General features: G+C 41.6%; 1 protein-coding gene across 1 annotated transcript in view; it reads left to right on the top strand.

Annotated features, from left to right (window-relative positions):
- The window catches only part of CPED1 (cadherin like and PC-esterase domain containing 1), a 163,452-nt gene that overhangs the window by 130,568 nt on the left and 9,425 nt on the right, over positions 1 to 23,459 (top strand). Inside the window, exons 19-23 of the mRNA XM_030479743.1 lie at positions 3,622 to 3,758; positions 13,234 to 13,454; positions 13,717 to 13,818; positions 14,039 to 14,126; positions 16,498 to 16,644. Coding sequence (XP_030335603.1) covers positions 3,622 to 3,758; positions 13,234 to 13,454; positions 13,717 to 13,818; positions 14,039 to 14,126; positions 16,498 to 16,644 — 695 coding nt within the window. The remainder of the gene's footprint in view (positions 1 to 3,621; positions 3,759 to 13,233; positions 13,455 to 13,716; positions 13,819 to 14,038; positions 14,127 to 16,497; positions 16,645 to 23,459) is intronic.

The raw sequence follows: 23,459 nt of genomic DNA, 5'->3' as shown, positions 1-23,459 counted from the left end.
AGCAAAAGATGTGTATTTGTGGCTATGACAGTGGGAAAGATTGAATAAAAACAAAAGAGGCTGAAAGAAGAAACAAAACTATCAAATGAAGTGTGCAGACTTTATTGGTTAAAACTTTTAACTTTGGAATAATATTTTTTTAATACAAGGTAAACAGTCCAATACAAGGTAAACAGTCCAAATTACTTTTAAAGTAATTTTACTTTAAAATTACTTTTAAATTTATTTTAAATTTAAAATTACTTTTAAAGTAAAATTACTTTAAAAGTAATTTTAAAAGTATACTTTAAAAGTATATTTCTTTTCATGCCTTTTTAAGAGAGCAGTTTTTTGGAAGTACTGGCAATATTTAATCTCCTATCTTAAAGAAGAGATTTATGCATGTGATGATAAATTGCTCTGATGAGCCAAAATTCCAGTTTACTTTCACTCTTCCTGTGGAAAACTCATATTTAAGGGCTTCCATAAAATTTTGTCTTTATCAGTGTTTAATGTGTGGATAAATTAACAGCAGCTCTCTCTTTCCTGCTCTCTTTCATTGAATAGTAGGTAAACTTTCCCTGGCCTGGTAGAGCCAATGACCTGAGCAGCACAAAACACAGACTGATTGAAATGGAGCTGAAAGCTATTTTGCATGCTGCTACCTTATATAAATGGGGGAAAAGCAGGTTATAATGTCAATAGAAAATAAGCTTTATTTCCAAACTGATATTGATTACAATATTTCTTCTTCTTTTATATATAAGATTCATTTTATCTTTCGATAGAATCTTATTTTTAAAGGTTAAGAATACATTGACTAACTGTTGTGAAGTTACTATAGGAAAAGTTCATAATAATTGGATTAAAAATGCATAAATTTATACACGTAATTTAAAAAATCTGTATAAATATAAACCCTGCAACTATTCTGTTAGCAGTAAATGTCAGTGCTTCCTATAAACATGAGTTTATCTCCATATATCCTTATTCTATAAGTTTTTTACATTTGCCACAAACCTTTAGCATATGCTAAAAATTGATCTATTTTTATTCTTAATGTACCTAGAGAGCTATTCAATATAAACCAAAGTATTTGAAAGAAGCTTTTCAAAAGGTACTTATCACTTTCATTTGCCAAATTTTAAACTTTTATTGTTCAGATGTTTCAGCTTCTCAATATTCATTTTATATAGTTCTACTTTTCTAGTTTATTACCTAAAACCAGATCAGCTCATAAATGTATGGGATGTTAAGAAAACTCAATAAAATGAGGGATCTCAGATCTTGTAGACATTGCCAGAACTTTTATGTATTTGGCTTGAAAGAAAAATTGCAATGTCAGGGAAAGAACTGCCCAGTTTTCATATAATTTTTAAATATAAACCACTGCCCAAAACAACTTTCAGCTCATTTATGAAGAACTCTGCAGTAGTGTTAGTCTCTGAGTCCAGACCTTAAACCAACCAACTATTGTGTCCCTGCTCTGTTATTCAAAAGGCACAATGCAGTAAAAGACGCTTGCATGGCACCTATTGCTGTGTGTCCTGAGACCTTGCACTTTTCAGTCTCTTCATATGACCGCTATGAAGCTAGGAATGACGGATTGCAAAGGAGGTGCAGAGGGAGCTAAGGGCAAGATCCACAGGTGGAAATAGAGATCTTACAGGATCAAAGCATGACTGGTCCCAGCGGTGGCCAGGAGGCCACAGCCTCTTCTCCCCCCAAAATTTACGAGATTACAATCATGTTATTTTCCTGTCCTAATGAATTTTGAAGGTTAAAGTGGTCCTCAGCTGGTAAGAACAGTGGGGAACATTGTCCTTAAGGACAAACAGCTAGATGATTAGGACACAGACAATGAAAGTTTGACACTCCTCTGAGCAAGGAGCTCTGGGCAGCTCCATCTCCCTACTTGCACCCTACCACCACGGTCCTGTGTGTCCTTCCTTCCCCTCCTTCTCCTCCTTCCTCCATGCTGAACCAGGCTGCTTGCCAGGCAGCAGCCTTCAGGAAGCACCCACACCCATGGGAACCAGGGGAGCTGGGTTATGCTCACTGATCCACAGCGTGGTAAAGTCAGTGTTTAGGTTCAGTCTGCCATTATTTTGTCTATCATCTGCAAATGTTGCTGAGGGTGGGGTGAGTGTGTTCTGCACAGAGCACAAGCTACACAGCAGATGAGGCTGTGTGGTCATAGCATTGTGGGATATATTCTGCCCTTAGATGTACCAGTGTGGGCTCCCTACAAAGAGTGCTTGATGCTTTTATTTAGAAGGACTTCTTTATCTGCTGAGACAACTCACCCTGATGGTTACCAAAACACATTCTCTAGGGGCTTGTGCTCAGTGCAAGCGCAGACTGCCCCCCTGGACATTCCCTTGCTCCCGAGGTGGCAGCTGACTTCCGCAAGGGCACTGGGATCCTCAGGGTTGCTTCACTCCGCCTCCCACTCCTGACCTGATAAATGTCGGTAGGCACCAGCCTAGGTTTTTTGCTGTGGCCTCTTGTGTAGCAGCAATCTATCACACAGGGCGAAGCTCACACAGCCAGCTGCAGAGCTGCTGTCTGGTAGCAGTGATGGTCACAAGCTCTAAGGCCAGGTCTACTCTGCAAACATTCACTTTTGGAGCCATTTGCTAGGCTGCAGTGAGAAACCTGGCTGTGCTAGGGAGGCCTGATAGCATTGGCACAGGGACCTGGGGGCCTCTGCGCTCTTCCTTGTATCAGAGCAAAAGCAGGTTTTGCTGGCAGGGCTACATAGGCACTGGGAGATATTGTCAGGAAGGTGCACTTGTATAGGCTAGAAAAAGTGTTCCTTGTGTTGATCTAAAAATAAAAGGTAACTCAGAAGTTTTCTGTCTTCCTTCAGAAGTTAAATCCCTCAAATTTCCAGTAGGATTTTGGAAATTAATAGCTTTAGAAAACTAAAATAACAAAACCATTTGACCTTGGGTAGGAGATGTCTAAATCCCACTGTTTTTTGGTAATTTCACTTTATGCTCCTAATCTGAAAAATATTTTTTTAAAAATAGGATGCAGGCTCTAATAAATCACATAGGTTATTCACCTGACCTCACTTTCACCTTCTGAAATGTATACATGTAGTCTGGGACAGTCCTCTGAATTCTCACAAATTAAGGAAATCAATATTTTTGAGGGAAAGTCATTGTCTCTCTTGCTTCATTTTTCTATCAAGGGGCTCTCAAAGTCTAGCTTCAACCAGCCACTCAAATTTTAGATGTTTAATTGTAGATGAGAATGAATTGTGTCTTTTGGCACTTCTGAATATGAATATTTTCTTTTTGGCCTCAGCCTCCTCAACCTCCTTTCCCTTTCTCGTATCCCTTCTGTGGAGAAAGGACAAGCTGCCACGAGAAAGGCAACATGAACTGAGAAATGTACCCACAAGCAACTGTCAAATTTGAGCCTTCGCAGCTCTTTCAGGGAAAGAGAAAACTCCCACCCTAGCTAAATGAACAGGGCATAGTACAGGAAGGAAAGTTTCTTCAAAGGGTTGGGGGGCATTTAATTTAGGGAAAACTCCCATGACAAAATGCTCAAAAATATCTTGCTTACTGTATAATAAAGCTACTCACAAAAATGCAGAGGAGGTGCTGACATCCCGTTGCTGTTTTCCAGGGCAGTGGATTGTCCCTTGCCTCAGCTGCTCTGACAACAGGACCTGTGACTGGAGAGAAATAACATGGCAGCCTCATGGCTGCCAATATGCTGTGCCAGCCAAGCGCGAGCTCCAGCGCTGCATGGAGGGCAGAAGGGTATGTAACAGATTTTACATTTTAGTTTGGTTTTATTTACCTAGGTATTTAGTGTCCTGAAGCTTTAAAACCACTTTTTTGATTGATGTGTAAGAAAATCCCTTTTTATTATAAATGGAAAAAGATATGGATGGAAAATCCACAGGGTCAAAGAACAACCATTATCTATAGTTTAGACTCATATGCAGACACAGTTTTCTGCTGCGATTTCGCATAGGAGCTTAGGTCACACCAGTGGAGCTTCAAGACCTACGGAGTACATGGTTAACAGACCTGTAGTGAGTATATAAAGTCTGTAAATGGAGGATGGCTTTGCACTGTTGTCATAGTTTGTCTCACACTTGATGTGCAAGTTGGGTTTCTTCTGCTGCATACCTAATGCATGGCATTGCTTGTGCACACTAATCTTACCAACTCTTCTTGCACATTCTTTTCTTGTAGTGAAGCTTCTAAGGTGATTGCTTGGAAATACAAGGTCTCCTTAATAAGCATGCTATGACTGTAAAACTGTTGAAACAGGACTCTGATCTGAGGCTCAGGTACCTTACTGAGGATACCAGTATCCAGAAAGTAAGTAATTAATTGTTATAAAAATTTTTATAATGTATTGTCTAGGTAAGAAACCGGTAACTAAAAGTGGCATTTTTATAAAATCTGAGAGCATTTTCATATAGACAAATGCAAAAATAAGTCTTCCAATTAACATTTCCTCCTTTTCTGGTCATTTGTTTTCTTGCACAAAGTCCTGCATTGCCATTTGGTTTTATTTCTGCCTGTGGTTTTCTCTATTACCATAGAGCTGTGGGTTTCTCCTAACATTTTTCTAAAAAAAACATAGGTTTATTTGACAGAGGAGATGCTTGATCTGCTCCTTGTGTACAAAACAACCACTTATGGATTGACCACAGCAAAAAATATAGAAGAATTCGATAGCTTTGCTTTGGTTTTAATTTCCATAGATGTCAGGCTGCTTCAATAAGCAAACACCCTTTGGTCAGACAATTGAAGGATAGCAGAGGAACAATATGCCACTGTGGAAGCAGATTGGCAGCGTATTGCTGGGGGGATTTTGCTGACATTCCCACCTCCTGAGTCTGACCACTCACCAGTGTGAAAAACAGAACAGTGTTTGTTAAGGGTCCATTGAAACCAAGTATATTAAATTAATGTTTGTAAGCTTGATTTCTTGATTCAAATTCTAATCTCTGAGGTCACTGATCTATTCCAGTGTCAGATGAGAGCCAGATCCTATGTAACCTATATTAACTTCATGTGAGAAAAATCTCTGTAAAACTAATTGCACTTGTTTCCCTTTCTGCATCTTTTGCAAAATCTTCCGTCATTTTCTGATGTTCTGGTTTTGGCTGGGATAGAGTTAATTTTCTTCCTAGAACTTTCTAACCTTCCTACACTTTATAAACTTCACTGCTCTGTAGAAATCTGCTAAATTACTCCTGTTACCTTTGCACAGGTATCCATTTAACTGGATTATTCTTTTAAAGTCATCACTCTAACACGTGTTTCCCTTTTGGTATATTTCCCCTATATCTTTCCCTCTGATGTTATTTCTGTTATCGTTTTGCAATGGTTTTAACTTTTTGTGGCATTTTTCAATAGGATTTTTGCTTCTTTCACCAAATAAATAAATGTAGAGCCTGGAGCAACAACCTTGTGTCAGTAGAGCTTAAGAACTAAGAGAGAATTTGTTTGTGCCCAAGTTAGATGAGTAAAAATAGTCCTCTGCTTGGGTGATAAGGTCCTAATTCTGCCTGCGATTAAGGCAAACTTTAGAAGCACTTTACACAGCCTGAGCCATGTAGTAGAGACAGTATTTTCAGGTGCTCACTGAAAGACTTTTGCCTGTCGGTTGTATTGAATGCTATTATATATGTTTAAGCAAGGTGGGCTTTGATAAGGGAGCTATTGAGTAGCCATCAAGATATAATTCCTGTGAACAAATAAATTTTTATTACACAAGAAATTTTGGTAACCATCTTAGTTTCAAACCATTATATATCTTGTCTTTAAGCACTGCAGAGATCACTGACTTCTCAAATTAATAACATCATAGTTTCCATAATAAAATAAGCAGAAGGTTTCAATACTGGAAATGTAAGCAGATTGCAAAACAAGTGTGAGTACAAAACATAAGGGCACAAATTCTCAACCCAAGTGAGGACACTGAGGTGATCTAGAATGAATGCTGTTTTATTTATATTGTCATTTGCTAGAGTTAGCTCAGAACAACAGAACTCTCTCATGTGTCCACGTCTCAAAATGGGCTCAACTAACCTGCGCGCTTCCGTATTGTGGGGTTTTTTAGTATGCCATTATGTTTTGAATATTCAGCTTGTGGAACTGGTCTCTGGAGTTCAAAATTCTTTACAAAGGAGAGATCTATCATGATCTACATCTGAATTCTTGCTCAAAGTTTATTCTGAATGAAGGCAACAAAACCTCCATACACCCCACATAATTACTAATCCTTCGTCGGAAGAGCAAAAACATATATGTCTGTGGTGTCTTTGGATCAAATGACATCATACCTTCCATCAAAACACTAACAGCCTTCTGTAATGACTGAATTTCACTACTGAGTGCCTTCATAAAAAATTGAGGGTCCTGCAAGATTTCACCAGGAATCACAAGTAAAGCAAGCAGTGACATTTGCGATTCACTAGGCTGAAGTCTCTGGGGTTTTGTCCTGGAAAAAAAAAATAATTTAGCTTCAGGATTTTGATCTGCTGGCTTTACTTCTTACGATTAAAAACATCATGAGAAGATATTATAAGCAACATAAGTATCTGTGATTATGTCTTTTCTTTTAAATAGCAGGTGTTAATCTTTATGCCACTGTCAAATTCCAGCTATGGTAACTGCAGGCTGCTTTCTTGTGCTCCCCTATTAGTTTTTTATTTAAAAAAAAAAAAAAAACCAAACAAAAGAAAGAAAAAAAACCCAAAAAAACCACCTGCTTGTCTTTCTGCTTTTAATGAAATGCAGCACATGTAAGATCAACTGTATCTGTAAGTTCAGTCTTTCTGTTTTTCTCATGTTACAACAGTAAAACATAGCATTCAAATATGTCTCTTGCTCATTAATTTCTTCTGTGCATTTGTCAATGTTTCTGAAATGTTTATGGTCACCCAAACAGAGCGCTTCTTTCCTAGCTGCATCATAAATAAGCCCTCAAAAATGCTTTCTGATTTGTTTTCTAACTCCAGGCTGCTTTCATGTCTAATATTAAAATAGATATGTTTTCAAGATCTCATCTCCAAAATTATTATCCCCTTTCTCTATAACAGAAATTCATTTTCCTTGGCTATGACTTCCAACTGATTTCACAGCATCATTAACTGCTATTTTAGTTTGAGTGCATATAAAACTGTGTTTGAGCTAAGTCATTTCCGTGCATAGTGGTTTAACCTATCAGGCAGCTAAACACCATGCAGATCTTCACTCATTCGCCCCCCAGTGGGATGGGGAGAGGAGAACTGGAAAAAAAGTAAAACTCTTTTTCAAAACTGAGATGAAGACAGTTTAATAGGACAGAAAATGAAGGAAAATAATAATATTGATAAAGGACTATACAAAACAAGTGCTGCACATTGCGGTTAATTGCTCACCACTGCCTGACTGGTGCCCAGCCAGTCCCTCAGCAGCGGGCCGCTGGCCGCCTCAGCCAGTTTTCTTGTTCGGCAGAACAGCATATGGTATGAAATATCCCTTGGGTCAGTCGGGGTCAGTTGTCTCGGCTGTGTCCCCTCCCAACTTCTTGTGCACCCCCAGCCTGCTCGCTGATGCTGTCGTGTGAGAAGCTGAAAATTCCTTGATCAGGGTAAGTAAGCCCTGCTCAGCAACAACTAAAACATCTGTGTGTTGTCAACCTTATTCTCATCCTAAATCCAAACACAGCACTATGCCAGCTGCTAGGAAGAAAACTAACTCTGTCCCAGCTGAAACCAGGACACTACTTCATAAAAATGTAAGACCACCTGTAGTGAAACAGTAACACCCAGATTGGTGGAGACATGAGAAAGGATATACATCCATGAAAGCAGTTTATGAGGCCTTACTTTGCTTTATGATGTGTTAGCAAGACTAGTCAGTCATATGTTTGCATTTTAGACACAGTAAACAGGAAAATTTTGAAGTGTTGAGACTAAGGTGGTTCTGGCTAACTAGATTTTCATTCAGTCCACTTCCAGTATCTGCAGTCTTTTTTCTCTTCCATTTTTAACTAAGGGTAATGAGATGCAGGCTGTGTTGTTCTTAGGGAACTCCACATGTATGTCCTAATTGAATCAAAGAAATTGGCAATAATAATAAAAATATTATATCTGTATTATATTGGCTCAGCAAAATCCTCTGTAATTGTGGTTAATGAGTTTTTGCTGTAATATTTGTGCAATTCTATTAAGATATAATACTTTGGTTTTTGTACAAGAAATCTAAAAATTGGGTCAAGAGAAAGGGGTTCTAACAGATAATTATTTGTCCAATTAGCAGCATATAGAAAGCTAGCCTCAATAGCAGGGGGAGTATATATTTTGCTTATCATTGAGAAATACTACTCAGAGTTTAGTCTTATAATAAAGTACCATTGAGTCATGTGTAAGTAAGAACAGGAAATATGAAAAGGCAATATTTGCTGAAGTACTTAAAATTCAGCTGTTAAAACAGGAATTTTAACTTATAATTTCTTAATAATATTTTAGAGTTAAGTAGTGTTTTGGACTTACAGGTGTTTAAATTTCCTAAGTGTGGTTAATTTATAATGATAGGTCTGGTTAAGAAGTGAATTCCACTATGCTTACACAATCTTTTAAAGCCTTTAAGCTATAATGGAATTTTTCACACAAAACGTTTGCAACAGAAGACACTGAAAACATCTGTCTGCGTGAAAGTGTTGTTCTTTGTCTGGTAAAATTATAACTTGATGTACATCTGATCCTTTAGTCATTCTGCAGACAAATGCCCCATTGACCTGAACAGTACATGACTAAGCCTTGTGCCAGAACTGTAAAGAGAATGAGATATGGCATATTCTACAGACCTGAGTCATCATTTTGCTCATTATTGTCATAGAGCTAAATACAGAATCTTCTCTAGAGCCCTTGGTTCAAATAATATTAAATACCACATGGCACACACAACTACAGGAAGTTTATTCAACTGTATAGAAATAAATGTGGCCATAGCTACCACACATTCAATTACATTGAATAATTATTCTAATTCATTGAAGCTCTTGGGTTAGTCGAAGGATCTAAGTTTTCTTCCTGAGGCTAACCACCATTTATTTTAGCTTTTGAGTCTTCCAAGCATTTGCTGAAAATGAAGCTGACTTATAAAAGCTGGACTTTGAAAGATGCTTTCTTATGGCCTAAACAACAAAATGTGCTTGGTCAGCTCTGCAGAAGGGCAGTTTGAAAAGCAGGTGGGATTACCTACAAATGTCCTCTTTTCCACCTCGTTATTTTAGGGGGAAGAAAAAGAAGGATTTGTTCATTTTTCCAAGATTTGCATGTCTCTGTCTCACAGCATGGCTGAATGAATAGTTAGAAGCAGATTGTTAGATGCAGACAAGGTCTTAATGAATGGATGCTCTGAGTGTGCAGACTTGCTGGTGATGTACTATGCATCCACCATCTTGGGGTGCATTGGATTGCAAGGAGTGCATGCCTATCTTTCTGTCTTCTCTAGACCTATGAGAGAGCATTCCCTCAAAATCCCAGCACACACAGACTCCAGAATGTGATTGGTGATACTGTCCTATGACGATCAAAACCAGACTTCAGAACTCTCCATCAGAGCTAGAGGATGGAGACCATAGGTTTCACATACTGCAGTCCTAGTTTTAATTTTACATATCTTTCAGCAATACTGTTATTTCACGGTAAAAGACGTAGCTGGAGTTAAATGAATTTGCTTGATTCCAATGATACAGTCCCAGTGTGGCTCATACCTATTTGAACAGTCAAAGACTTCTTGACTGAAATCTAACATGGTTGCTACAATTGACTGACATCTTTGAGCATGACCTACACTTTTAATCTGGATTTCTGTACAACCACAAGTCCACTTTGTCTCATTTCTCTCTTCCCCACTTACTTGTCTTGACTATTCTCTTAGCAGAGCTGTTTCTGTGTGTTCAGGTTAATTTCCCTAGTGAAACAATCTGTATTCCTCACCAATGTGATGTTGCCATCTATCACATTCCTGACTCATCCTGCTCAGCTGCACCTTCTCCTAGGAATAAGTATACATTCTCAGATGGACACTCAGGCACTCAAATAATGTTAGCTGTCTGATCTAGTTTCCTGACCTCCTCATAACAAGCTCACTTAAGAGTAAAAATGGAGATGTTCTGAGACTCAGGGCTGTGTGCGATCTCATCAGTCTTCTGATAATACTTGAAGAAGTATGTGTGGGCCCTAACAGTTATCTGTTTCTTCCAGTTATACTGACTGCTCTAAGAGAATCTGCTCTGGCTCCTGTCACCCCCTACATGTTCTCAGAATATCAGAAAAACAACAGTAGTACTATGGTACTATTCTAAGCCCCACCTGATATTTTCACATGATGCCCAGCATCATGGTATCTATAGACTAGATCTGCTACTTTAAGATGTGATCATACCTAACTTGTCTCTCCTGGAACTGGTTTTCTAAATGATTGCATATAGTGACTTCCCATCTGCAGACCTGGCCAGCTAGGTGTCCCAGGGCAGACTTGAAAACTCATTCATAGGTCCACTGCTTATGTGTGTGCGGCTGTGCAGGTGTAGAAATTACAAAGCCCTACAACATATTTAATAGTGTAAATTGAGTGTGTGTTGAAGGAGGAATGTTTTGCTCTAATTTTAGCATAATGAAAAAAATGGGAGACTAATGGGTCAATCTCAGCCTTTGATGCTCTGCAATGTTCAAGACTTTGAAAATATTTAGTATGATGCTTCATACTTAAATTGCTGTAGAATGCACAGTGTTGGCAAAACAAAACATCTGTGCATCATGTTCATTGGTCTTGGCTATGATTCTTCTCTTCTTTTTTCCCATGAAGGGTGTTCTGCTATTTGAAATCAGTAGTAGATGAGATTAGACCAAATACAGTTAGCAGGAGAAAAATATCTATCAGAATCTTAGTCATGGTAGAATGAAGAGTAAGATAAAAATGCACATCTGCCAAATCAGTGTAATTAGTAGCTGAAATGCTCCTTTGCAATTAGAAATCCCTATGTGCAATCATAACAAAATGGTATCATATGTTACTACAAGTAGAAGAGAATCAATCTAGGATGTTCTGCCAACTGCTTTATGTGTATAACCTAGTAGAGCCTGTTTGTTATTCTGCTAATGATGTCTTGTGTTTTTACAGCAGTGTTCTCACCCACATTGCAAGTTAATGATATCCTTGCCTGCTAATATCTGAGAACTGCTTTTTAAATAGATATACATTTAGATAATACAGTGATGGATTTACAAAATGGAGATTAAAGAGACATGGATGTAGACAGACTGGAGAGATTAAGAGATTTTGCAAGTTAAAAGAATTGTTTAAAACCTCAAGTTAACCTACTTCAGAATTAGGGCATATCATAACCGTGGACTATCTTCCTAATTGTAAATAATTGTGTGCATGTTTACATCTGTCAGAGAGGGAAAGAGTGAATGAGTATCAAACCAGTCCTTCCAAGGGTCCAAGAATCCCTGGCTTCTGTGAGTCATGTTATGCTTGGTTTAAAAAGGTTTCTTCTGATACAACGTGAAAAGAGTTGGAAATCCCCTTACATGTGAGAGAAGTGTTTGTGCAGCACAAGCATGAACAGCAGCTGTTTAAGAATTTACTCTGTGAAGCAGCTTTAAGAGGTCCAGGACAGGAGGTAAAAGGACCTCTACATGCTCAGTGCTTGTTTTAATTTGTTTACTACCATAAGTAACCTATCAAGGGCTTTTCTGCAGCCCACAATGAGCAAGGCATGGGAAGTTCAAGCCATTGTCGTGCCTGTTCTTGACCCTGCCACCAGATCAGAGTATGTTCATCTGAAACTGCTTCCGTTCTCTGGGAACCATCATTGGTATACTGTTGTGGCTTACTTTTAATCAGAATAGGTTTATAGTGGGAACTGGAACCAGTTCCTAAAACTGACATTCCTGAAGATAATAGATAAATAAAGAGGTATTAGATGAGAGGAGTCCAAGATGCTTTTACCACATAAAATCTCTAAGAGAAGCTTTGGAAATGTATTCTTAAACATGTAATCTTGTGCAGTCTGAATTTTATTTGCATAACTAAATATTCAAGGTGGAAGTGGTAAAGCATCAAGCCCCAAATCAAACTAAAATACCAAACAACAAAACCCAGCTTACAGGGTGCCAACTACCCTGAGTGCCAGAGGTAGGAGAAGTTGCATACTGCTGCACAGAGAACAGGGCTGTTATTGTGTTATAGCTCTGTGGGGTTTCTGACTCCCAGTTTCACATTTATGCTCCTCTATGTGGATTTCTGGTTGAGGTGACTGTGGAAATAACTGATTACACACACAGTTTCATTGGCAAACCACAATGAACCTGGGTTCTCTTCCCTTTGGATTCTTGTTATTGCTTACATATTCTCTTCAGCAGGAGGAAATGCTAGTTCTATCCACTAAAAATAGGAAAATTACATTAAAAATCCCATACATTAAATTCTGTGGTCTCCACCTACAGAGATGTTTGGTTTCTCAGGGGAGTCTACAGAATGAGTAGGAGCAAGCCCAAATCTGACTTCTTTATTCATTTGCAGGTTCAGAGAAGCCCAGTGAAGTCTGCTATACTTGAAGTACTTCTGTCTTCCTAACAGCACTTCTAACCTCCTTCAGGCCACAATGCTTCCTGGTGGTCACATCACACATGCCAGGACTCTATTCATATCTTCCACCAAAATAACCCCCTTTATTTCCCCCTCTGAAAGTGCAGAAAGACCATCTCTCTACAAAAAAGGCAGCAGCTCTGTGTGTGTGTGTGTGTGTGTGTGTATGTTACTTTGGTGTAAATTCTGGTGAATCACATTTATGGAAGACAGATATTAGTGAAAATGTGCTGTGTAGGAACAAACCACATAAAAAACTGGAGGAAAGAAAGCAGGAAGCTGCAGGCAACCATCAGAGGCTCCATATTAGCAGCTGAAAGTAAACTTAAGCGATAGAAATGATCAACAAGTATGAAAAATGCAGGGCTGTGCAGCTATAGCCATCTATAACCTGTACTTTTAATCTTTGAAATATAACTTTTTGTTAATCAGATCACACAGTTTTTGCTAAAGGAGAACTTTGATATTGAGATGTCATGGCTGAAGGACTGGCAGCTCACAGAGATATTTCTTGAACATTATGAGAAGGGTTTAAAAGACCTCCAGACTATCTGTATTCTTTTCTTGGCTTTTGAGGTTTGGAGTGTACAACTTCTAAATCCTATCTTTTTTCCATCCAAAGATTCTCTTTATAGGTGACTCAACTAACAGAGGGATGATGTACTATCTAATAGAAAGAGTGAATAAGACTCTTCAGGAATGGCAAAAGACTCATGATGTTAAATGTTACCATAATATCAATGGGGGGAAAACATTCATCAGTTACTCCTACTACCCCCAGTTTTGGATGAACTCACACCAGAGACCGACTTTTGAAAAAGCCCTAGAACAACTGCTGCAGAGGTACTGTACAAACTCTCTTGCTAGCTTGTTTGTATTCTCATTCTAGTCACAAATGTGTTTAACAGATTTTACAATTAAACTCAGTAAACAATTAAACATAACATGTGCAGGCCGTATTGTGTGGTTGAAAAATAGTAGAAAATGACATCAGGCCTCTGATCAGGATGCCAGATACAGTTCACTGAAATGCAATGCAATGCAGTTAAAATGTTTGCCATCTGTTTTAAGGCAACATGTGTTGTTTTTCCTTTCTGGGTTTCAGATCACGTCCCCTGGAGAACACAGACCAGACCGTATTAGTTGTAGGTGGCGTTCAGTGGCTTAATTCCAATCACCTGCGAATTATCCAAAAGGTGTTGATCAGGTAATGCTGTGTACTTGGTGTTATTCCAAGTCTTGATATAACAAATTACAAAAACCAACTTAACAAAAAATTTAAAATACAGCCATTTCATTTGTTTTCTCATGCATATGCACTTAAGTGACTTTGAAAAACTCAGTGAAAAAGACACTAAAATGCAGTGTCTTTTGATGTGTCTGTTAAGTAAAATCTGTGTCCTTTTTTTTTTTAATTTGCCAAACAGGGAAAATCTATCAAATATCCTGGTAATTATCAAATCCATAGGGATGGGCTTTCACCTCCCAGTGGATGGAATACATTCTCTATCACAGGTAAGCTACAGTATATTGAGAGTGCATTTTCATGGAAGACTTGACATTTCAGCAATAATTTTACTGTCTGGTCAAAATATGTTACAACCTCTGCTGAGTAAGCTTTAAGTGGATCAAAGAAAGATTAATGTTTGTATTTGCTCAAACTGCTTGATAATATGGATTCAGACCAATTTGCCATATTTCATGGATTCCACTGCAATCAGAGCGCTGTTCGAATAGCCATGCTCCATCAGCCATCCCAAGAACCGGAAGAAGCTCCAGTGTTAAGCCTGCTGCCGAGGGTGAGAAATCAAGCTGGGGATGGGCAGATTGCTCCTCATACCACATCGAGAACAGGCCCTCCTCAGGCTTCCTCCATTTTTACTGCTGGATCAGATTCACTGTTCTGGCTGCATTGCACAGCTATCCATAAATCCATCTTAACCAGCCTGTGAAACCAGATCATTACAGAGCAGTCAGAATGTACTGGTGAATCTAGTCTGTTATTTGTATGTCAATGGGATGTCACAGTCAGTTTAAATCATATCCAAGACTCTCAGAGTAACAGATGGGCCCATTTCAATGCGCTGTGTAACTAACTCATTCAGTTCAATATTTTTATTTACAATTTGAATGGTGGTTCTCTGTTGAACCATCCATATCAAATATGTGGATGATACAGGGCTGGGAAGTGCTGGAGGGCAGAATGGGGTAAATGATGCCTGCCAGAGCTGTGTGTAATGCTCCAGCTATCCACAGGTGTTGAAAAGAGAAAATTATTTGCTTTCATAGTTTATGTACAGCACTCCTATCACACTGGGGGCTGGCGCCCAGATCTTTTTGCAACCATAACATGCTGTTGTAGGACTTAACTGCTACTCTCACCTTTCTTTTTGCTATGGAGACTGCCCTGTCAGATTTTACCCATTCTTTCTGTTTAAGTTAGTACTATCTGCCTTGTCTCTACTGAATGTCTTCTTATTGATTCCAACAATTTCCTTAATTTATCTGGATGACCAAATTAGGATACAGTAGGGAAATTGTTGGCATCAACATGAAGAAATGTGTTGGCTCCTCCCATGGCTTTCAGCACAGTTCAGTCCTAGGAAGAAGAAGCAGAACTTTGATCAAAGGAAGGCGAGGCAAGGATAGAAGGAGTATTAAAGGTTTCCCAGGTTTACCTTTTTCTGTTTCTCACCCAGTAAATTTATGAAACTCCAGAAATCAACTGCATTGACCAGCATAACCGACATTCTCTTCCCTTTCAACATTGGAATCATATGCCAAATTACCCATGTGGTTTGGGTGCTCTGGACTTCTGGATTACGCCAGCTACTCTTAAAGCCCTTCTGTCTGCAATGTCAAATCCACCACTTTTTGCCAAATTTATGGCTAACATTTTTCTATTCCTGGCCTTCCTGCAGTATCTTTAGAAATAACGATCTGTTCCTCAGTGTAACCACTTTTAAGATGCCCATGACCTTATACTCATTTTTAAGTGACAGTCTCAATGACTTTCATTTGAAGATGAATTTTTCTTTACGGGAACAATTTCACCATTCATTACAGACAGCTTTATAATTGGATTTTTTTTTCTGAATTACACCTCACATTAACTAAGTACATATTGAAAGCAGATATGCAATAATTATAAACATCATTGAAATCTTCCTATGAAAGAAGCTGCACAACTACTGAAAAGTAATTATAATTCCTGCAAAAATCTACAGCAGCCTTGGAGTAATAGCTATTTTCAAGAGTGAATTTATAGTAATTCATGTCTGGAGTATAACATAAGAAGGACATGGAGCTGTTGGAGCAAGTCCAGAGGAGGGCTACGAGGATGATAAGGGGGCTGGAGCACCTCCCATAAGAAGACAGGCTTTGAAAATCGGGGCTGTTCAGCCTGGAGAAGAGAAGGCTGCGTGGAGACCTCATAGCAGCCTTCCAGTATCTGAAGGGGACCTATAAGGATGCTGGAGAGGGACTTTTCATCGCTGTAGTGACAAGACAAGGGGTAATGGGTTTAAACTTAAACAGGCGAGATTTAGATTAGATATAAGGAAGAAGTTCTTTACTGCGAGAGTGGTGAGGCACTGGAACAGGCTGCCCAAAGACATTGTGACACTCCATCCCTGGCAGTGTTCAAGGCCAGGTTGGACAGAGCCTTGAGTGACCTGGTCTAGTGTGAGGCATCCCTGCCTATGGCAGGAGGGTTGGAACTAGATGAGATCTTAAGTTCCTTTCCAACCCAAACCATTCTATGATCCTATGATTCCATAATTGCTTTACTCGAAATGCAGTCTTGCTATTCATTTCCATGGCAGAATACAGTAACTTTTAAACAGTCCTTCTGATATGACAGTGCAATATTTTATCTGGAATGCAGGCAGAAATGCAAAACCTGTGGAATGAAAACTTGGTTATTCTGGATACAGCAAAAAAATTCGGCTATGAAGTTGTTGACACCTTTGTCATCACCATGGGACGTTACAAAGAATTCCTGCAAGGGAAGTGCGGCTGCCATTTCCATGAGGTAATAGTTTACACCTTTATCATTCCCAGGTATTTAAGAGAGATTTTAACTGCCAGGTGCTTAGAAACAAAACTACACAATGAGGTTCACATCTGTGACTCAAAGTTAGGCCTGAATTTAAACCTCAGGGATAGCAGTTTGTATGGCGGCACTTGTCCCCCACCGCTCAGAGTGCAACGACACCCAAGGACAGGCTGAACTGCTGTAGTGGTGATTCCTTGAAATAAAACCAGGCATGCTCTTCTGCAAAGTATGTTGCGTGGTTTCCAGGTTGTTATATTATTTGCTGTGTGTTTTGTATTGATACTATTTCTGCGTGGACTCAGTTTATCTTTTTACCACACCTCAGTCACACAGGTTTTTGTCTAAAGCCTTCCTAACTGAGCAGCTCAGTTAGAGCAGCTCAGAGACTCCCATCAAACCATAGGTACATTTAAAATGAAGCTTAAAATCAAAAGACCAGTCTTACTGCTGTAGATCTGTTTTCATATGTCTGAGAAAGATTTATCTGGAATAGTTATAGTGGTTGACTATACAAATAGAAGTGTAAGTCACTTTTTGTCACTCACGCCCATAGTTCTCCTTTCTTTTTTGTCTGAAATCTATAGAAATTCTGTCTTCTGTTTTATAATTACTGGCCAGGTGAAACAAAGCCATGCAAAATGTAGGAGTAGGGCAATTGGGAACATATTCTTTTGTTCATTTGAAGTTCTGGCAAGGAATATTCACAATATATTACAAATGACAGGAGCCGATGGATTAAATCAAAAATGAATAAGCAAACACATTATTATATCTAGGCACAAAATTGGCCAAGAGGCTGCCAAACCAGTTGTCATGGTTTGAGCCCAGCCAGTAACTCAGAACCACACAGCCGCTCGCTCACTCCCCCACTTCCTCCCCCCGCTCCCGGAGGGATGGGGAGGAGAATTGGAAGAATGTAACTCCCACGGGTTGAGATAAGAGCAGTCCCGCAACTAAGGTATAACACAAAACCACTACTGCTACCACCAGTGATAATAATGATTAGTGAAATAACAAGGGGAGAGGATACAATTGCTCACCACCCGCCGACCGATACCCAGCCCGACCCGAGCAGTGATCTGGGCCTTCCGGGTAACTCCCCCCGGTTTATATACTGGGCATGACGTGCTGTGGTATGGAATACCCCTTTGGCTAGTTTGGGTCAAGTGTCCTGTCTCTGCTTCCTCCCGGCTTCCCCTCCTCCCTGGCAAAGCATGAGACTGAGAAAGTCCTTGGTTGGAATAAACATTACTTAGCAACAACTAAAAACATCGGTGTTATCAGCGTTGTTCCCAGGCTGAAAGCTAAAAAAACACAGCACTGCACCAGCTACTAAGAAGGAGAAAAATGACTGCTATAGCTGAACCCAGGACAGTATCCACCCCTTGTTCCATACCATTCACGTCATGCTCAGATCCCACATCTCTCAACACACCATCACCCCTGTCCCATATATACACATATATATATACCCACACCCACACACAGAGAAAGATATCATTCCTTAGTCCATGGACCAATCCCTGTAAAATTGCTGAACTCATCCAGTCCATGATGTCAGGCTCCATTTCTTGTAATAGTCTTTCAGGGCAGGAGGGACGGTATGTAGTGTTGGGTTGTTGCCTGCTGATGATACCGCCAAACTCATCTGGTCACTGCTGAGCTCGTCTGGTTTCCTCAAAATTCATTCTTTGTTGAGGTGATGATCGGAGGGAAGTCAGGGTCAATTGCTGGCGACCTGAAGATATCTAGCTGGTGGGCTATAAAAGTGTTATAGAGCAGGCAACAGCGTACAATTGAGTTCATTGGCTGTTTTCCTCCAAAATCAAATCCCCTTGAGGTACACATCGGACTTCCCCATCTTCCTGCATTACCCACCAAGTATATCCAGGTCCCTGAGCAAAAGCAACCCCACGAGTGGGTTTGCCTTTACCCGAAGCAGGAATAACCCAGACTGTCTTCCCCAACAAACTCTTTATGTGCAACACAGGAACTTTATCCCCCTCTACAGTACGTAAAAGTTCTGATTGGGCTGGGCCAGCCCTGTTGGCAGATCCTCTAGTGTTGACCAACCAGGTGGCTTTTGGTAAATGTGTATCCCAGTGTTTGAAAGTCCCACCACCCATTGCTCTCAGTGTAGTTTTTAACAGCCCATTGTACCATTCGATTTTCCCAGAGGCTGGTGCATGGTAGGGGATGTGATATACCCACTCAATGCCATGCTCTTTGGCCCAAGTGTCTATGAGGTTGTTCCGGAAATGAGTCCCATTGTCTGACTCAATTCTCTCTGGGGTGCCGTGTCACCACAAAACTTGTTTCTCAAGGCCCAGGATAGTGTTCCGGGCAGTGGCGTGGGACACAGCGTATGTTTCCAGCCAGCCGGTGGTTGCTTCCACCATGGTAAGCACATGGCACTTGCCTTGGCAGGTTGGTGGGAGTGTGATATAGTCAATCTGCCAGGCCTCTCCATACTTGTACTTCAGCCATCGTCCTCCATACCAGAGAGGCTTTAACCGCTTGGCTTGCTTAATTGCAGCACCTGTTTCACATTCGTGAATAACCTGGGCAATAGTGTCCATCGTTAAGTCCACCCCTCGATCACGAGCCCATCTATATGTTGCATCTCTGCCTTGATGGCCTGAGGTGTCATGGGCCCACCGGGCTAAAAATAATTCACCCTTATGTTGCCAATCTAAGTCCATCTGAGCCACTTTAATCTTAGCAGCTTTATCCACTTGCTGGTTATTCTGGTGTTCCTCAGTGGCCTGACTCTTGGGTACATGAGCATCTACGTGGCGTACCTTCACCACCAGGTTCTGCACCCGAGCAGCGATATCTTGCCACAATGCAGCAGCCCAGATGGGTTTACTTCTGCGTTGCCAGTTGCTCTGCTTCCATTGCTGCAACCACCCCCACAGGGCATTTGCCACCATCCATGAGTCAGTATAGAGTTAAAGTACTGGCCATTTTCCTCGTTCAGCAATGTCCAAGGCCAGCTGGATGGCTTCCACCTCTGCAAACTGACTCGATTCACCCTCTCCTTTAGCAGTTTCTGCAACTTGTCGCAGGGGACTCCACACAGCTGCCTTCCATCTCCGATGCTTTCCCACAACATGGCAGGACCCATCAGTAAACAAGGCATATTGCTTTTCACTCTCTGACAGTTCATTATATGGTGGGGCCTCTTCAGCACGCGTCACCTCCTCTTCTGGTGACATCCCAAAACCTTTGCCCTCTGGCCTGTCCATGATGACTTCTAGAATTCCTGGACGACTGGGATTTCCTATTCGAGCTCGTTGTGTAATTAGTGCGGCCCACTTACTCCATGTAGCATCAGTTGCATGATGTGTAGAGGAGGCCCTGCCTTTGAACATCCAGCCCAGCACAGGCAACCGGGGTGCCAGGAGGAGCTGCGCTTCAGTTCCGATCACTTCTGAGGCAGCTCGAACCCCTTCATAGGCTGCCAGTATCTCTTTTTCAGTGGGAGTATAGCTGGCCTCGGATCCTTTATATCCCCGACTCCAAAAGCCAAGGGGTCGACCTCGAGTCTCCCCTGGAGCTTTCTGCCAGAGGCTCCAGGTAGGACCATTCTCCCCAGCTGCGGTATAGAGCACATTTTTCACATCTGGCCCGGCCCAGACTGGTCCAAGGGCTACTGCATGAACTATTTCTCATTTAATTTGTTCAAAGGCTTGTTGTTGCTCAGGGCCCCATTCGAAATCATTCTTCTTCCGGGTCACGTGGTAGAGAGGGCTTACAATCAGACTGTAATTTGGGATGTGCATTCTCCAGAACCCCACAACACCTAAGAAAGCTTGTGTTTCTTTCTTGTTAGTTGGTGGAGACATTGCTGTTATCTTGTTGATCACATCTGTGGGGATCTGCCGGCGTCCATCTTGCCATTTTATTCCCAAAAATTGAATCTCCTGTGCAGGTCCCTTGACCTTATTCCGTTTTATGGCAAAACCGGCCTTCAGCAGGATTTGGATTATCTTCCTCCCTTTCTCAAAAACTTCTTCCGCTGTATCACCCCACACGATGATGTCATCAATGTATTGCAGGTGTTCTGGAGCTTGCCCCTGTTCCAGTGCAGTCTGGATCAATCCATGGCAGATGGTAGGGCTGTGTTTCCACCCCTGGGGCAGTCGGTTCCAAGTGTACTGGACGCCCCTCCAAGTGAAAGCAAACTGTGGCCTGCATTCTGCTGCCAAAGGGATCGAGAAAAATGCATTGGCAATGTCAATTGTGGCATACCACTTGGCTGCCTTTGACTCCAGTTCATATTGAAGTTCTAACATGTCCGGTATGGCAGCACTCAATGGTGGTGTGACTTCGTTCAGGCCACGATAGTCTACTGTTAATCTCCACTCTCCATTAGACTTTTGCACTGGCCATATGGGGCTATTAAAGGGTGAGTGGGTCCTGCTGATCACTCCTTGGCTCTCCAGTCTGCAGATCAGCTTATGGATGGGAATCAAGGAGTCTCGGTTGGTGCAATATTGCCGCCGGTGCACTGTTGTGGTCGCAATTGGCACTTGTTGTTCTTCGACCTTCAGCAACCCCACAACAGAAGGATCCTCTGAGAGACCGGGTAAGGTGGACAGATGCTTTATTTCCTCTGTCTCCAAGGCAGCGATACAAAAAGCCCATCTATACCCTTTTGGGTCTTTGAAGTACCCTCTCCTGAGATAGTCTATGCCAAGGATGCATGGAGCCCCTGGACCAGTTACAATGGGGTGCTTTTGCCGCTTCCTCCCAGCCAGGCTGATTTCAGCTTCCAGCATAGTTAACGCTTGGGATCCTCCTGTCACTCCAGAAATATAAATGGGTTTCACCCCTTGATACCTTGATGGCATCAGAGTACACTGTGCACCGGTATCTACTAGAGCCTTATACTTCTGTGGGACTGATGTGCCAGGCCATCTGATCCACACAGTCCAGTAAACCCGATTATCCCTCTCCTCCACCTGGCTGGAGGCAGGGCCCCTCTAATAGTGATCATAAAATTCTCCACTTCTGTCTTGTAGAAAGGGATTAGTATTCCTTATCACAGGAGCTGGAGTAAAATCAGCTCTTTCACTCCATCTGGGAAACTGCTCACCAGAGACTGGAGCAGCAGCTTTCCCGGGAGGATCATCCTTGACCATTGTTCTCCTCTTTAGTTCACGCACCCGTTGCTTCAGAGCTGAAGTAGGTTTTCCATCCCACTTTCTCATGTCTTCTCCGTGATCCCGCAGGTAAAACCATAGGGTGGCCCGTGGCGTGTACCTCCTATATTTTCTTTCTCGAGCAGTAGGGCGCCTTCTGTTAATAGCTGAGACATGGGTTGGTACGCGTGGGGAGCTGGATAGATCAGATAAATCGTCTCTCAATTGTTTGAACTCCTGGGACAGTTTTTCCACAGCTGAAATGATGGAAGGGGTGAGATTGTCTTCGAACTCTCGGAGTTGACGAATCAGGCAATCCACTGTTAGTGATATTCCGTCATTCCAGGTCACTGATGCCAATGTGTGGGCATATGATGATGGTGCACTCCGTGTAAGTTTCCGCCACATGGGTCATGTACATTGGACTTCATCTGGATCTACGGATGTGTTCCTGGCATCCAGCCTATGATAGATCATCTCTATAATGGCTGATTCCCTCAGGGACTGGATGCCTTTCTCTATCGTGGTCCAGTTGGCTGAGTGACTCGTAATATCGTCTTTGTAGGGAAACCTTTCCTTCACAGCTGCCAGGAGCTGCCTCCAAAGACTGAGGGCTCGCTTCTCTCTTGCAATTGCTTTGTCAATTCCTCCTTCCTTAGCAAGTGATCCCAGCTGCTTGGCTTCCCTACCTTCTAGTTCGTGACTGTCGGCCCCATTGTCCCAGCATCGGAGCAACCAGGTGACAATGTGCTCCCCTGGAAGACGGGTGAAATCTTTTCGCATATTCCGCAGTTCGGTTGAGGTCCGGGGTCGAGAAGTGACCTCTTCTTCTTCTTCCTCTTCCTCTGACCCACGTAGTAGTAACTCTTGTTCAGATGCTGTTGCATGTAGTAATGGCATTGGGTCTTCATCTTTCTTCACTTCACGGGTTGCTCTTTGTGCCTCTCGTCTGCTTTTGCTTACGGGGGCAACAGACATTGTCACAAACTGGCCATTTGGTTTAGCTGCAGTGTTTGTCACTGTGGTTGGAGCGGCTGCAGTGCCTGTCACTAGGACTGGAGTGGTTGCAATGTCTATTGCTGGGGTTGGTGCAGCTGTTGTGCTTGGGAGTTGAGTAGCACCAACAGCTGCATTGTCTGTTGCTGTCGGGGTTTGAGTAGCTACTGTGCTTGTCACTGGGGTTGGTGTAGCTGCGGTGTTTGGAGTAGCCATATTGTCTGTTGCTGTTGGGGTTTGAGTAGCTGTTGTGCTTGTCACTGGGGTTGATGTAGCTGCTGTACTTGGAGTAGCTGTGTTGTCTGTTGTGGTCAGGGTCTGAGTAGCTGCTGTGCTTGTAGTTGGCATAGCTGCGTTGTCTGTTGCTTTGCCATCAGATCCAGAGACATTTTTTTCCCTTTGAAGGTGCTGGATAGTGTTGAGCAGGGCTCTGTAGGCATAGGCCAAGCCCCAGCACGTTGCCATGATTTGTCCCTCTCTGGTATAACCAGGACGACAGCACACCTCGTTTAAGTGTTTTACTAGTTTTTCCGGATGTTGCACTTGTTCAGTGGTGAAGTTCCAAAGCACTGGAGGGGCCCACTGGCCTAGATACTTGCCCATACTATCCCATACACCCTGCCACTCATGACTGTCCAGCCTCAGGGA

The sequence above is a fragment of the Strigops habroptila genome, chromosome 3 (assembly GCF_004027225.2).
Source record: "Strigops habroptila isolate Jane chromosome 3, bStrHab1.2.pri, whole genome shotgun sequence".
NCBI classification, from domain to species: domain Eukaryota; kingdom Metazoa; phylum Chordata; class Aves; order Psittaciformes; family Psittacidae; genus Strigops; species Strigops habroptila.
The sequence above is the reverse complement of the archived record's forward strand: the minus strand, read 5'-3'. Positions and strand labels throughout refer to the sequence as shown.